General features: G+C 39.9%; 1 protein-coding gene across 2 annotated transcripts in view; it reads left to right on the top strand.

Annotated features, from left to right (window-relative positions):
- fbn2b (fibrillin 2b) overlaps positions 1-16523 on the top strand; it is a 269685-nt gene that overhangs the window by 231084 nt on the left and 22078 nt on the right. For both annotated transcript variants that reach the window (XM_073068631.1, XM_073068632.1), the window contains exons 46-56: positions 1566-1691; positions 1878-1994; positions 2994-3122; positions 4365-4484; positions 6044-6169; positions 7438-7590; positions 8278-8343; positions 9659-9784; positions 12580-12699; positions 12853-12975; positions 14022-14153. In XM_073068631.1, coding sequence (XP_072924732.1) covers positions 1566-1691; positions 1878-1994; positions 2994-3122; positions 4365-4484; positions 6044-6169; positions 7438-7590; positions 8278-8343; positions 9659-9784; positions 12580-12699; positions 12853-12975; positions 14022-14153 — 1338 coding nt within the window. The remainder of the gene's footprint in view (positions 1-1565; positions 1692-1877; positions 1995-2993; positions 3123-4364; positions 4485-6043; positions 6170-7437; positions 7591-8277; positions 8344-9658; positions 9785-12579; positions 12700-12852; positions 12976-14021; positions 14154-16523) is intronic.

Genomic DNA, 16523 nt, shown 5'->3' on the forward strand with positions numbered 1-16523 from the left:
AAGCCACAATGTAATCATGAGAGCAAGGACTATCATTCAACCCATTTTATCATACTTACCCAGTGCAAATTCTGCAGACAATTTCCTTTGTAATTGGTGCAAGGTTTTGGTTACCTGTGCTCTACCTGGGGCTCCCTCTATGTTTGGATATATTCACACAGCAAGGGTGCTTCTCATCCCTATGACTTTTTCAGTCACTCAGCAAGACCTTACCAGTCCTCGGCTGTTCACCTCAATTACCTTTAGACTCCTGCCAGCAAAAATTCATTAATCTACCTATGCAATTGATCACCAGTTATTCTGAGCTTGGCAATTCCATGTTTCCAAAGTGTTTGTGTGAAGAAGTGCCTTCCAATATCACTCCTGTGCTGTCTAATACTAATTTGAAGATTTTACTTACATATTCTGGAGTACTACAACTGTTGAAGAACAACTCCAACAAATCCATTAATTATTTTTAAACTCCTCAGTTACATTGTCCTTTAACCTTCTCTGTTTAAGGAAAGCTAATCTAATAATTTAACCCTGTGGCTTTCTATTTCCATATTAAATCGTGTGTTCTGTCCAGATATTTTATCTAATTAATTTTGTACTTGTGCTACTGATAATGATTCCACCCCTTTTCGGATTGAATCATCTTCAAACTAAATCACTTTGTAATGAATTTCTGAACGCAAGTTAGTACTTTGAATAATAAACTGAATTGGATGTCAAGTTGAAATTTGATGGTATCCCTTCAGGATGACTCCTCTCCCGGTCTGAAACCCCTATTTCATAACCCTAAGCTTGTTTCTTATACAGAATGTCACCAAATTTCAAGATTAACAAGCAGATTTTTCAGCAGATAAAAACGCATCGAAATAGGTTGCACTCTTATTCATTTATTATTCAGTTTTAAATCTATCTCCATGGTTACTGCTGACAATAGAGCATCAGTGTTTACAGACTGGAGACGTTGGTAACTGAGAAACTAAATCAGATCAAATTAAAATTCCTGTTAATCGATCATATAAATTAGCCATGTATGCTAGCAAGAGCTGATGAAATGCAATTAAAGTTCTGAAACATTTCTCATGGAATTTTACTGAGACAGAACAAAACTTTGGAGGACTTATGGTTATAAATTTGACCTCTGATTTATTGGTGAGACACAGACAAGATCAAAAATGTTAATTCTTATGTTGTACTTTGAAAAGATTCCATATCAATACATCACTCCCTGCCCACTTAGTAGGTGGTATACGTAGGACCACATCCATTGGGTGCTCTATGCAGAACCCGTCACATGGGAATTAAGCACCCTCCTGTGCAACGGGTAATGCATGCAGGGCGGTCTGTTCTATGAGAGTAGTGTATGTAGGACCTTTGTCGATTGAGGGCTGTGTGCAGGAGCCCCTTTCCTACTGGTGATGTGAATATAAGCCCGTCTCATTGGGGAGGCGGGGTGTGGTGCAGGACTCCCAATGGTCTACAGAAAAGCCATAGCCAATATAGAAGGTGCAAACATGATTCAGTATCCTATGGATAGGACTGCAAGTTTCATCTCCATGATCTTTTACCAACAGATCGTAATGAATGCCAGGAGATCCCAAATGTCTGCAGCCACGGAGAATGCATCGATACTGAAGGAAGTTATCGGTGTCTTTGCCACAATGGTTTCAAAGCAACAGCTGACCAGACAATGTGCATGGGTAAGAAATCTCCCAACACTCCACCACTCTCCAATAGAGCCATATGGATACATCGACCAAGTGCAAAATACCGAGTAACTTACATTCTAAGTATCGTAAAGATAGAGGCTGACTGTGCTAATTGTATGTATTGTGAGTATGTTGCGAATATTGATCAGACTGACCTAATTATGTGTTGTGGCATAGATATTGACGAGTGTGATCGGCAGCCCTGTGGAAATGGAACCTGCAAGAACACAGTTGGATCCTACAACTGCCTCTGCTTCCCTGGATTTGACCTCACTCACAACAATGACTGTATGGGTAAGGAAAACACCATCAAGATAATGCCTAAACATATTAAATATGCCTTGTACTGTGAATTTGCTATTTAGTTTAAAATTAATATTAAAATGTAAATAACCATACATTGAAATTAGCTGTGGGCTGTAAATTCAATAATCGAGGAACAATAAAGCAAAACTTTACACAGCAAATCTTCTCAGTTCAGATCAGGAATCCCACACTCTGTAATTACTGCCAGATTCTTTAGTATAATTAGTGCCATTTCAATCAAACCGCTGCACTCTCCACTATAATTAATGGATCCACAATTTCCTGTGTTTTTCATACCCTCTCACTCTCTAGACATGAGAGTACATGTATGGAGGTTGCTAAATTTGGTGGTTATAAATATATGATATTTACAAATAAATCCTATGAGTTCCAGATAAATCTACCACAATAGCGGTTGATGTGAATAGCCATGATACACATGGAGTTAATAAGTGAAAGCAAGGAGAAAGGAATAGAGGGTTATTCAGACAAAAAGAGTACGTATGGAGCATAAACACTGGCATAGGTTTCATGCCTTCTAGCCTATATAAGTGCAGTGACTCATAGCCTTATAAGTGCTAATCTTGTACATCAATCTCTTGAATGGCAGATTAGTGAATTCCTTCTGAAAATTTAAATATACATCCAGCCATTCCTGCTTAATCACCTGAAGGTTATATTTGAACTTGATTTTCCTTACATAAAATGTGAACTTGAATGCAATCACTTTGAAGAAGCACTTGAAGCAGATGCAAGTTATAAATATCTGCCCACCTCTGTTTGCTATGCAACTTGCTGATGTCGTGACACCCAGTTACACTCTGAAAGGCCTAGTCACCTATAGGATCTCAGGTTGCCAGCAAGAGTGAGAGGCGGGAAGACGGGCTTCAGACCCAAATAGCGTGTGAAATGTAGTTATTTTCAAATGTCATTTTAATCATATTCTCTGTTCATTTATTTTAATAACATTGCATTTCCTCTGTTTAGATATTGATGAGTGCTCAACTCTGATTGGCCAGGTCTGTAGAAATGGACAGTGCATAAACAGCATTGGATCGTTCCAGTGCTTGTGTCAGGATGGCTATGACCTGCCACCCGATGGGAAGAATTGCGTTGGTGAGTGAGTAAGGTTTAATTTGCCCTTGCCCTCAGTCAAGGTTTATATTTGGCAGATATGCATGTGGCTATCAACTGACGATGCAAAGTGGGGTGACAGTGTGGGCTGTGAGGGAGATGCAGGAAGGTTCCCGAAGGAAGGGTAGGCACAATTTACTGTGAACTGCCTCAGCCATTCCATAGCTGGGTCACACAGAGCTGCTCGTGAGCAAGTCTAATGTGGCCAGAGGTGACCACAGCCTGAGGTCTCAGTTCAGGGGACAGTTGCCACTGATCATTCCTGCTGCTTCAGGCTGGATTTCCTTGTCTGGGTGTCATGTAAAATAACACTTGGTCGCTTGTTACTTTTGATCATTTGTATATTTTAATATTTACCCCTCTAAAAATATGTTTAACTGACAAGTGATGGTGAAACTAATCAGCTTATTCAATGTAATAAGGTGCTGGTTAAACAGTATAGTGGAAGCAACAAGGGTGTATAAAGGAATTCAGATATGATGTCTTCAGAAAGCACTGTAAATGAATGTATCTTGTACATTCATGCCATTTTGTGTGTTCCAACTATCAGTCCCTGCTGCTGCTGCCCTCTGACACTGCACTTACTCTCCTGGGAGGCTACCAACAGAATATATTCCAATAGAAATTGGGGTACCTACTGGATAAATTTTAACAAAGAATATCAGTAATAGAAGAATGAAGCCTGATAACTTCTGTTTCGAATCGCAGTAGGTGAAGGCCCTGACTGTAATGTGATTAATTTTGATGAAGTATCCATTTGTGGGCTGTTAAGTCAGAGAAACAGTGTAGGTGGCAGACACATTAAATTTAATGAAAGGTATGGGGGGAGTAAAGATGAATTAAACTTGATTAATGGTGTAGTTATGGGTGAAGTGGTCTTTGAAGACTGAGTGTCCTTTTGTGAGTTTATCTAGTATTCCAATGCAATTGCACAGTTATATTCAGCCTTGGTAATTTAGAACTGGGCTGTATCAAGTTTTTGTTCAATGGCCCTGATTATTGGTCCTGCTAAGGCATTGCAACATCAGTTATAAATATATAAAATATTATTCAAGATAAAATAGTGAAGATGGGAAAGTAATGGAAACGTTATTTGTCCGGCAAAGGAAGTCTAATATTATCATAGGCAATGAAACAATTTAATTGCTTTGTATTGATTTTATGTGACAAAAATCGGAAATGCTGCACATTTACTTTCTTTAACTCTTGTCTCATCTCACTTAGATATCAATGAATGTATCAGTTACCCCGGCACCTGTGCTCCTGGGACCTGCCAGAATTTAGATGGTTCCTTCCGGTGTATCTGCCCACCTGGATATGAAGTACAGAATGACCACTGCATTGGTAAATGGAACGACATTGAAGTCCACTGGCATGCAGTTACTGCACTGTCCAGCTCTTTGTATACTGGACAAATATGGAAAACTAAGTTTAAAAAGCAGCAGATCCTAATGTGGATAAATGTGAGGTTATCCACTTTGGTTGCAAGAACAGGAAAACAGATTATTATCTGAATGGTGGCCGATTAGGAAAAGGGGAGGTGCAACAAGACCTGGGTGTCATTGTACACCAGTCATTGAAGGTGGGCATGCAGGTACAGCAGGCAGTGAAAAAGGCAAATGGTATGTTGGCATTCATAGCAAAAGGATTTGAGTACAGGAGCAGGTAGGTTCTACTGCAGTTGTACAAGGCCTTGGTGAGACCACACCTAGAGTTTTGTGTGCAGTTTTGGTCCCCTAATCTGAGGAAAGACTTTCTTGCCATAGAGGGAGTACAAAGAAGGTTCACCAGATTGATTCCTGGGATGGCAGGACTTTCATATGAAGAAAGACTGGATCGACTAGGCTTATACTCACTAGAATTTAGAAGATTGAGGGGGGATCTTATTGAAACGTATAAAATTCTAAAGGGATTGGACAGGCTAGATGCAGGAAGATTGTTTCCGATGTTGGAGAAATTCAGAACGAGGGGTCACAGTTTAAGGATAAAGGGGAAGCCTTTTAGGACCGAGATGAGGAAAAACTTCTTCACACAGAGTGGTGAATCTGTGAAATTCTCTGCCACAGGAAACAGTTGAGGCCGGTTCATTGGCTATATTTAAGAGGAAGTTAGATATGGCCCTTGTGGCTAAAGGGATCGGGGGGGGTATGGAGAGAAAGCAGGTACAAGGTTCTGAGTTGGATGATCAGCCATGATCATACTGAATGGCGGTGCAGGCTCGAAGGGCCGAAGGGCCTACTCCTGCACCTATTTTCTATGTTTCTAAAGCCATTCTCCTTCTTGTTACTTCCTTTGACAGCTGGTGATGCAGTTCATTCAGAAATATTAAGCTAGCTTCTTATTAAAGAAGACAAGGCTAATCAATGCAAACCTTTCACATTCATCTCCAGTGGGTTGTAGTGGAAGATATCTGAAAGACAGATGGTGATATTTAAATTAGCCAGCCACCTTCATGAATAAAGATTAAAATAAATTATTTTACTTTAAAGATTTTTCAGTTCCTGTGTACTATTTCTCACCTGAATGTTGACAGCCCAGTTCACCGGATGCTGACTTTCACTGAACCACGTTCACTGAGAGCCAATCCTTTCTTTAATGTGGGGCCCACTGTCTGAGTGTGAAATGGGGTTCATGGGGCCTCTCTGGAATAGAGTGCTGATTTATGGCAGAGTTACTGAAGGAACTATTTACTACAAGAAGTGACGCTAATTGATTAGGTTCACTGTTGTCCTGTGATCCAAACGTTGCATGTTTTGTGTGTTCATGAGGACCCTCTGAGTTAATTGTTAGGCTGCTTCATTCTATCAGGTCCTCTGAGGCAGTTCTCACTCAGAATAAAAGCTGTGAAAATCTCTCAGGGTGTGTAGATGGACCCTTTCTGACCTCTGACTACTCACTCACAGATATTAACGAGTGTGAGGAGGACCCCAACATCTGCCTGTTTGGTTTCTGCACCAATACACCTGGAAGCTTCCAGTGTAACTGCGCAAATGGATTTGTCCTCTCCGAGAATGGAAGGAGGTGCTTTGGTAAGTGTGCAGGAGACCTGGAGCTCCATACTTCATTGTACCTCTTCAGGCAGAATGCAATTCAGGTGGAGAGAGCACTCATCAGCTTTGTGTTTCCTCGTATTGTGTATGTATCAGAACACAGGTTATTCCATCAGGTTACTTTTGAATGCTGCCCGGAAACGTATGCCTTATTTGCAAGAGTACCTCTGATGTAGCGGTCTACTCGGTATGAAAGTAAAGCCTAAGATGACACAGCCGAGCTGAACCTAACCTGCATCCGAGAACTTGTAGTGTTTTCTTTACCTGACCCAAACCTGAATTTTTCACCAGACCCCTCCTCAACCCAACAAATGTGGATGGGCCCCAACAGTCTAGGGTTAGGAAGTCGGGCTTTACTCTGATGCTGCTCCTTCTCCCTCAGTCCTCTCCATGAATACACCTTTCTCCCAAATAATCTTCCTCCATACTCTCTCTCCACCCTGATCCTCACTGTCCACACTCTTCTCTCATCCTAATCTTCACCCTATCTCCCTTAATCACCTCCCTCCACTCTCCTGTCTTTCCCTATCTTCATTCTCCAAACTCCTCTCTTCACCATCCTCTCCCTCCAATCTCCTGTCTCTTCCTGTTTCACCATTAATTATCCTCTTATCCTCTGTCTCTTCAATGTGACCTCTCCTTTTTACCTTCCCTCCACACAATCAGCTCTTACCTCTTTATACTGTATTTGTTTGACCCACTCCATGTACAAACTTTTCTCCCATTCTTCTGTTCCTATTCATCATTCCTGATCCCATTCCACAATTTCCAGTGTCCAAGATGATGGTAGATTGTGGATGAAGTGCCTTTGCTTCAGTTTCACATGCAAGGTCTATCCTACTGCACAGATTGCTTGACCTCACAGGGAACTGAAACAGTGCCACAATATATACTTTCTCAGACATTGCAGTTTTTTTTAGCTCTATTTATTTTCTTTATCCTTCTCCACTGAACCAATTTGATGGAAACATAAAGAAACGCTATGCTATGAAGTTCTTTTCATCAGTTGTAGATAGCTGGAAGTGTTAAAAGCTATAGCTAATTTTAACAACCATTTGCAGTGATTCTTTGAGCTATATTCCTTTTTCCCTGTGATGTGAAAATGCATCCAGTTTAATCAGCATTACCTTTTCTAAGGAGCAGATTTAAAGTAAAACTCAGTCCACCTCCCAACAATGTAATACATTCAGTGGAACTTGTAAACAGTTAACACCTTGTTGAACTTTGTACTTATTGATATTTTTTAGATACCAGACAGAGCTTCTGCTTCACCAGGTTTGATAACGGCAAGTGTTCGGTTCCCAAGGCATTCAACACGACCAAAGCCCGCTGCTGCTGCAGTAAGATGCCAGGAGAGGGCTGGGGTGACCCGTGTGAACTTTGTCCTCAGGAAGAAGAAGGTGGGTCACAATTGTTCCATTCATTACATTGTTAGTGACATTTGAGGTTTGATAAATGCAAAGCAAGCCTTAATTTTATTGAAAGAATATATATTGAATCTCAATGTATACAATTCCTAATGTATAGAAGGAATTATTTTGAATCTCAAATGTAAAACCCAAACTAGGAATTTCCTCAAAGATCCTCTGGCCTTGCAGGCTCACCACAGTAATCCAGTTCAGTGAATGTAGCTCTAGGAAGTTCTGGGACCCACAATCTAAACATCAAGAAGGCATACCAGTCTGTATCCTTTGAACAGAAGTGCCACAGGATAACTATTAAAACAAAAGAAAGAAAAGATGGGGAAAAAAAGTCTATATAATCAGTTCATTGCTGACAGAGAGATTTTAGAATTTTTGATTAATTTATTGGAGGAGAGAGGCCTATTTGCATTAGTGTGCAGGAATTAGTTTTCAGTAGAGACACATCAAGAGGATAATGGAGATTCAATATCCCACAGAGTAACCTGCTTGTTCTTCCATTCACATTTGGTGATTGTAGAACTTGTTAACCGACAACTGTACTTTGTGGGTCCGTTACATTTTGATATGCCTTATGAGTCATTTTGAACAGATTAATGTTGTTACTGTTAATGTAAGGATAGGCTGCTGTCTGCTGCTTTTAATAATTTTGCTTTTCTATTCCAGTTGCTTTTCAGGAGCTGTGCCCATATGGTCATGGTGCCATCCCAGGCATTGGGGATACCCGCGAAGGTTGGGCTACGTTCAGTAACTTTGTGCAGAATTATAGAACAGTAAAATGACTCAGAGTGGATTTATTAAAACAAAGACATCTGCTTTAATGTAAATTCTACAAAAAACTCTCATATAGATTAGATTACATCAATAATTGAAATTGAATCTTATTTTTCTTTCTGGTGTTTTTAGTATATTAAAAAATTTACGTCAGTCTTTGATTTTTTTTCAAGTTCAATACATGGAAACTGGTAATTGATTGGAGTCTGTCATATTTGGATTTTAATGTCACTAGTGCATGTCACTGATTTCAGAGAACAGTAAACCCAAAAATTGAATAATCTCTGCAGCTTAAAATGTTATCTGTCCTGATCTTGATCCCTGTGGCATCAGCTTCTGAGTATCTCCCTTACCCTGCGGCAGTGAAATTGGCAAGCAAAGTTCAAAGTAGCAGGCTAAGGAGCCAGTCATATTAAAGAATGTTCACAGACAAACAAACTAGGAAGTTAAAAGCTCTAACACTCCTGCAGGGTGAAAAAGGACAAAAGCATGAGATTGTAGAAGAAGAAATACTTTAAATAAAACTTGCAATAAGTAAATTAAAATGTATAAAATTTTGAAATAATTAAGATTGACTCTTCATACATTTAAATTTTTCAGAGTCAGAGTGGCTAAAAAGTAATCATTAAAAAGATTGTATACTTTAAGTAGCAAATTGTAGGCTTTCAGGATTTTCATAGTTAAAATAGTTTGTAAATTCTGTGGCTGAACTTTCTATAAATTGATTTTTTTTTAAATGTTATTCGGTATACCCTTTGGAGGAACAAGTAATCACAGGCTGCATCTTCAGCATTTCAGTGTTAATTGCTTTCCGGATGTCACTGCCAATTTCCTCCAACTCTCTCTCCACAAACTAAGGGTTTTTATTGTAAACTGAAACAAGAACTCTTAGATAATCTACTTCAGGGCATTTTAGTCCAGAATAAGGAAACACATGAGACAGGGGTTGGAAAATTAGACTAACTGGATAAGTGGTCACCTCCTGCCCTTCACATTATTGTAATGACCTTTTACAGTGCTTGTCAGATTTTTCTTGAGATTGTGAACCTCTTCCATTGATACCACCACAGCCCCACATGGCTCCAGTTGTCCTAGTTCTTCCATCTGTATTTGCAAGGAGAAATTAGTTGCAGTGATCTAGTTTACAGTGATCCTTAGAATTGTTAATTCCCAAAGCTGGAAAGTATTTCTTTAGGCACTCTGAAATGAATGCAGTATCTCACAGACTGTTTTAACATGGGTTCTGCCTAATCATTTTCATCATCTCTTTAAGATGTGAATGAGTGTGTAGAGAATCCTGGTATCTGCGTGAATGGACATTGTATAAACACCGATGGTTCCTTCCGATGTGAGTGTCCCCTAGGATATAACCTGGATTTCACCGGAGTGAACTGTGTTGGTAAGTTACTTGATTTGAAGTGTTTTATTTGAATAAAAATTGGATAAGAACATAGTACAGTACAACACTAGTCAGGTTGTTTCGCCCACACTGTGCTGACCTTGATACCAAGTTAAACTACTTATCCTCCTCCTGTGTATCATCCATATCCCTCCCTTCCATTCATAACATCTATCTAAAAGCCTCTTAAACTCCACCAAACTGCATACTTCCACTCACACTCTTGGTGGCATATTCCAGACACCTACCACTCTCTGCGTTAAACTCCCCCCCCCCCCCACCCCTCAAGCCATAAAAGTGTGTCCTCTGGTGGTCGACATTTCTACCCTGGGGAAAAGATTCTGATTGTGTACCCTACCTATGCCTCTCATAATTTTAAAAAAATCCTCTACCCAGTCTCCTCTCTACCTCCAACCCAAGTTTGTCCGACTTTATAGCTCATACCTTCTAATCCAGGCAGCTTCCCGGTAAACCTTTCCTGCACCCTCTCCACTGTCATCATACCTTCCCTGTAGAGGGGCAACTAGAACTGCACACAATACCCGTGTGGTACAACTAAAGATTTTATATCTGCAGCATAACTTTCTAACTCTTCTATTCAACACCCCTACCAATGGAGGCAAGCATGACATCCACGCCTTCTTTGCCACCTCACCCACTTGCGTAGCCACTTTCAGTGATTCCAAAGGCATACAGTTAGAATTAGTGAGAAATGGCATGCTATGTTGGCCCCGGAAGCATCGCAACACTTGTGGGCTGCCCAGTACAATTCTCACTGATTTGATTTGATGCATATGACAAATTTCACTGTGTTTTGATGTACATGTGACAAATAAAGCTCATCTTCTAACCTTAAAACATAATGAGCTGGGGTCACTATGCCCAACATGTTCACCCACTAACAGGTCTGCCACCTAGCCTGGTTCATTTCCCTAAACTGGGCCCATTACGTTTTCTTCTCTATTAAGTCTCCCTACATACTGTTTCAGCAACTCCTCTTGGATGTACTAAAGAAATCCCACCCCATCTAAACCTCACGTGTTAAGGACGTTCTAATCAATACTGGGGGAAGTTAAAATCCCTGACTCTGACAGCCCTGTTGTTTCTGCATCTTTCCATAATTTGCCTATATATCTACTCCTCCACCTCTCAATGGTTTTCTCCATCCAAATGTCCTCTATGGATAAGCCCTCCAGTGTGTCTCCTCTGAGTTTTGCTGTGATCCTATCACTTATCAGTAGGGAGCATGAGTTGAGATTTGAAGCACAAGTTCAAATCTTGAGTGATATTGAAAGAATTTTTTTCATTGAATAGATCATTAAATTACAAAATCTTACCACAGCGTCTTGCTGAAGCCAAGACAATCACACAATTTAAGAGAAAAAAATCACTTGAAGAAGGAAAATATTAAAGGCTCTGAGAAAGCAGCAATGAAATAGGCTGGGAGTAGATATCTCTGATGTGGAGCTAACTTTGGCACAGATATAATGGGCTTCTGCTGTGCTGAAATTGGCATGATGCTGTGATAAATAATAATGTCAGGATTCTTAGATAATGACACACCGCGCTGCCTTGAACAGCAGTGAAATTGTTGGAAGCATCTGGTCACAAGGGGTGTCAAAAATATCCCCAGCCTGCCCATTACAGCTGGCCGTCTGATGCTTTGAGTCTATTATCCATCAGCTCCTGAGGAGGTTGCTAAGTAACAGTCTGGTGTGTGGGGTAATGAAATCTCTCAGATAATATCACCTGTCACATTGAGTCTGCAGTCTTAGTTTCTTGTGGAAATTAACAGAGGAGGCATCCTCCCAGGGAAATTGAAAAGCAGAAAATGAAACTTTTACTTAACCTTAGTATTAATTTCAAACACAGGATTTCAGTTTCCTGTCGCTTAAGGGTACGATAGACCAGCTATTGCTCTACGTACGTTGCTCCAAATCACCAAACACATTTAGAGAAGTAGATGCAATATTTCAGTTGACCTTTAGGCCCTGGGTTAAGTAGGGAAAGACCATTGTATATGTGCTTGGGATCTGTATGCAGTGACTAGAAAGTTTGAGAGAGTGAGACAGTTGACGAAAAGAGCCTGGGAATTCAAAGCCCATTGAGACTCATTTTTCCCTTGGAAAGTAGAGATGGGGCAAAACGTCCCTCCCAAACATTTCGTGTGGAAGATCAGTAAACTCCAACTGTCTAGTGTCCGATCATTCAGGAATACTGGTTCAGCTTGACGCTCACTCATTAGTCTAGAGAAGGGAACCAGGCATACAGCCAGAGTCAGGAACATGGGTGATGGCATCCTGAGAGTTTATAAGTTTTAACTTCTTTTGACAAGCTAAAACTCACCATTTTATTTACCACACTCTTCAAATTTAATGGGTTCACTAGGAAATGTATTATCATACAGTGTAACATGTTTAAAAACTTGAAGTAAGTGTGTATTGGGGAATTGGAATAACGTCCAATAGACCAGAATATCTACTAGTGTGATGCCACCATGGTCCTGAGGGTGCCAGATTATTGGTACCTTAAGCATAGTGTAATCTTCCACCATTTTGAATAGCAGCAGAGATGTTGGGAACATTGGTGCCATTTACTTTTTCATGTGGATAATTGGGTCTCTCCCTTCATGCTGCAGACATCTCCCAGATTCCCCATTCTACTGATCTTTCCCTTCTTTCTCATTTTATTGCTACTCCAATGATCCCGTGCTCTCATCTCCCTCCAAGACTTCTCACTCTGCTGGCTACTCTATATTACTCAAGACTAATTCTGGTGTCTGTGCTTGTGTCCAGATATTGTCGAATGCAGCATCGGTAACCCCTGTGGTAATGGTACCTGCATTAATGTCATTGGGGCGTTTGAGTGCGAATGTGATGATGGATTTGAACCTGGACCAATGGCCACTTGTGAAGGTAGGGTAGCCACTTTACAAATTTAACAGGACATCTGTCATGGTAAGATTGCCAATGGGTATCTTGGAGTGAGCAACAATAATGTTTAATCAACTATCATTGAAAGCTTCTGAGGAATTATCTAACAAGCATTTTGTTTATTTTTTTTTACAGATATCAACGAATGTTCTCTCAATCCTCTGCTGTGTGCATTCCGCTGCATCAACACCTATGGTTCCTATGAATGCACCTGTCCTGGAGGTTATACTCTGAGGGATGACCGCAAGATGTGTAGAGGTAATGAATGAATGGCAGTATTTACACCGAGCCCTGGAGTGACGCAGAACCAATCAGATGCTTTCTGTGAATTACCTTTATAATTTGATTAAAAATATATGATGAGAGTATAATATTATCAATTTAGCAGATTCACCAGAAAATCAATAATTAAAGCTTGCATTTAAACATGGATGGTTATTTTAATCGATTCGGGACTTAATAGATTGTGTATTGTAACAACTAAATCAAAATGCCCCTCTCAGCTGTTGCATTAGTATTAACCAAGAAAACAGGAGGAAATACCCAAACCAGATGGGGTGTCAGCAAAGTCAGCTAAGTCACCTTTAGTGATTACTAATGTCAGAACCAAATAATAATTCACGTTTCAGATGCGAAGCAACAGTTAGTGGTTGGGTGGATACCAACTATGGCTGTTTTACCAATTCCATACATGAGGTTATGAATTCCACTTTGTGAATGACTAACTATATGGTCAATTTATAATGTAACCAGATCCTACTATGTAATGAACACAATACAACTGCAGTATGACCAGAATTTGCTGCGGCATATCCATATTCAGCCGCGAATAACCAAAGAGAAAAATCAGCTATTCCACAAGCTGGTCTAAGTCCTGACAACGTATCACACACCCAGGTGAAAGAAGTGACAGCTGGATAATGAGGTTCTCCTAATAACAGGAACCTCGATTTATGAAGTATTTTATAAACTTCAGAAACATATCAAGATACTTCATTGGAGTGTTATCAAATAAAGTAAAACATGGAGAGCCAGAATGAAAGGAAAGGTGAATTCCTGTTAGCCTGTGGATGCTACATCAATGACTGAACTTTAATCCTTAACTTCACACAAGGGACTACACAAGAATTTCCACTTTCAAAGTATGCTAATACTTAGAGTAAGATTTGCCCCTATATTTTTGATAAAATGCTAGAAAGATGCACAGTGGTATGTACTACCGTCAGTGGGTAAGTGGCTTGAAGAGAAGCAGATAGCAGTGCACTGTCTTCGCATTGCTGACTGCTGCTTATCCCTGATTGCAGATTTGGATGAATGCTTGGAAGGATTACATGACTGTGAGTCCCAAGGGATGATGTGCAAGAACCTGATTGGCACCTTCATGTGTATCTGCCCGCCGGGAATGATGCGAAGACCAGATGGAGAGGGCTGCATGGGTACGTCTGTCTGTTTGTTTGTCTCTCTGGCTGACATCTTCAATGGTCAGTCCACATGGGCTCAAGAAGTTTATAATCACGTCTTAATCAGTGACATTACTCCTCCTTCAGGAGGGTGATAAAGCTGGGGTCTCCTCCAGGTTTTGAGCTCATCACTACTGATGAGAAAACACACAGCGCTACCAGAAGATGGAGTTGGAGTTGAAAATGCAGCAAAAATCTCTGTATTTTTATTGATTTGCCTCCATGTCTTCCACAGATTAAAACAGAGGAAGGAAGTCACTGTCCACCCCCCAAATAACAAACTACAGGGCCCTTGTTCAATATCCAAAGGACCATTGCTACCCCTCTTCTTGTATCTCTAGATTTGGGAGATTATCCCTGTCAGCAGGAATGGAAACAGGTGTTCTGTGCTGTTTTACCTCTCCTCTGATGTCCTGTGCAATCTTATCTGCCCTCTGTAATTTATCTGGCATCAAAAGCACTATAGCACTATTGGCTGAGGATGTGTTCATGTTGTGCCTTCTATTTTATGATGATTTAATGTAGATGAATTCAGGCGAAGGATTCAGAATTTGATTATTTTAGATATGTGATCTAGCATGCATCCCAGTTGGTTGTGATGGTATTGAGTTTGCTGTCCACAAAGTTCTGAACTCAGATGAGGATCTTAAGCTTTATCCAATATAGATAGCTACAGGTATGGTCAGTAAAGGAAGATTGTACTGTTGCCACTACTCTTCAAAGGCTAGATTATTTTTTCTGTTTATCCTCCATGGCGAGTTTAGCTGCCAGTACCTACTATTTGAGCATAGGTCCCCCCTCCCTATCAAGGAGGGGGATACTTACAGCTAACAAAGTAGTTTGAATACAGTTCATTTATTTTTAGTGATACATGTTTATGTTTAGATACAATTCTTAAAATACATTTAAGACTCAGTGGATTTCTAACTTTAAAAGTTACCAAATTACAAGTAATGTCTAAAACACAAAGGATTTCCAAAACACATGTTCAATTCTGATAAGTTAAAAAGACATACAGTGGCATGCAGAAGTTTGGGCACCCCTGGTCAAAATTTCTGTTACTGGGAATAACTAAGTGAGTAAAAGATTACCTGATTTCCAAAGGCATAAAGTTAAAGATGACATATTTCTTTAATATTTTAAGCAAGATTACTTTTTTATTTACATCTTTTACAGTTTCAAAATAACAAAAATGTTTCTTAGCTTAGATGCTGAGAAGGCATTTGATAGGGTGGATTGGATATACTTAGAGTATACTTTGGAAAAAATGGGTTTTAATGCAACATTTTGAAGTTGGATGAAGACACTGAATAAAGATCCAATTTCCAGGGTTAGAGTAAATGGATACTGTTCCTATTTCTTCAGGCTTAAAAGGGGAACCTGACAGGGGAGTCCCCTATCCCTGATATTATTTGCCTCAAGCATTGAACCACCAGCTGAGTTAATAAGACAAAATGAACAAATTGAGGGTATAACAGGTAAAGGAGGTATAACCCATAAAATAGCTTTATTTGCAGATGACATTCTTCTCTTTATAAAGAATCCTCTTTCATCGGTTCCCCCCGCTTATGCAATGTTTGAGAAGCTATGGAGAGGTCTCTGGATACAAAGTTAACAAAGTGAAATCTGAAGCTATGATGATTACAGGGACCTGGCCAAGCCAGCTGGATGATGAAGTGACTTTTTGTTGGCCAAAACAGGGCTTTAGATATTTGGGGGTTTGTTTAACTCATAGTTCCTTCCAGCTCTTTGCAGCCAATTATGTTAAACTTATTAATCAAGTGAGGAGAGATTTTGAACATTGGGAGATGCTTCCTTTATCACTGATAGGTAGAGTAGACGTGATAAGGATGAATATTTTGCCCAGGTTTCTTTTTCTTTTCAGTGCTCTACCCATAATAGTTCCTACATCTACTTTTAAATTGTTGGATAGACTCATCAGTAGGTTTATATGGCAGAGAAAGAGGCCCAGGGTGAGACTAGAAGTTTTACACTCAAATAAACAACAGGGAGGTTTAGCTTTACCTCATTTGGGCTGCCCAGTTAAGAGCAATTGTGTTATGGATCAGAGAAGACGTGGATTCAAGATGGGTTCACGTAGAGCAAAATCCAATTGGCGAGTTATCTTTAGCAGCTCTTCCCTTTTTAAATCCAAACGTGTGGAAGAATGTTGAGACTCAGAATGAATGGGTTAACTATACATTGAAAGTATGGGATAGAGTTAGGAAAAAATTAGTTCTTCCAAGGACTATAACAAGGGCAACCAGAACTGCATTCATTTCAGATTTTATTCCAGCAAGACTGGATTCTGGTTTTAACAGGTGAGCGCAAAGAGGCCTGGTTCTT

Source organism: Hemitrygon akajei, chromosome 16 (assembly GCF_048418815.1).
Source record: "Hemitrygon akajei chromosome 16, sHemAka1.3, whole genome shotgun sequence".
Taxonomy (NCBI): Eukaryota; Metazoa; Chordata; class Chondrichthyes; order Myliobatiformes; family Dasyatidae; genus Hemitrygon; species Hemitrygon akajei.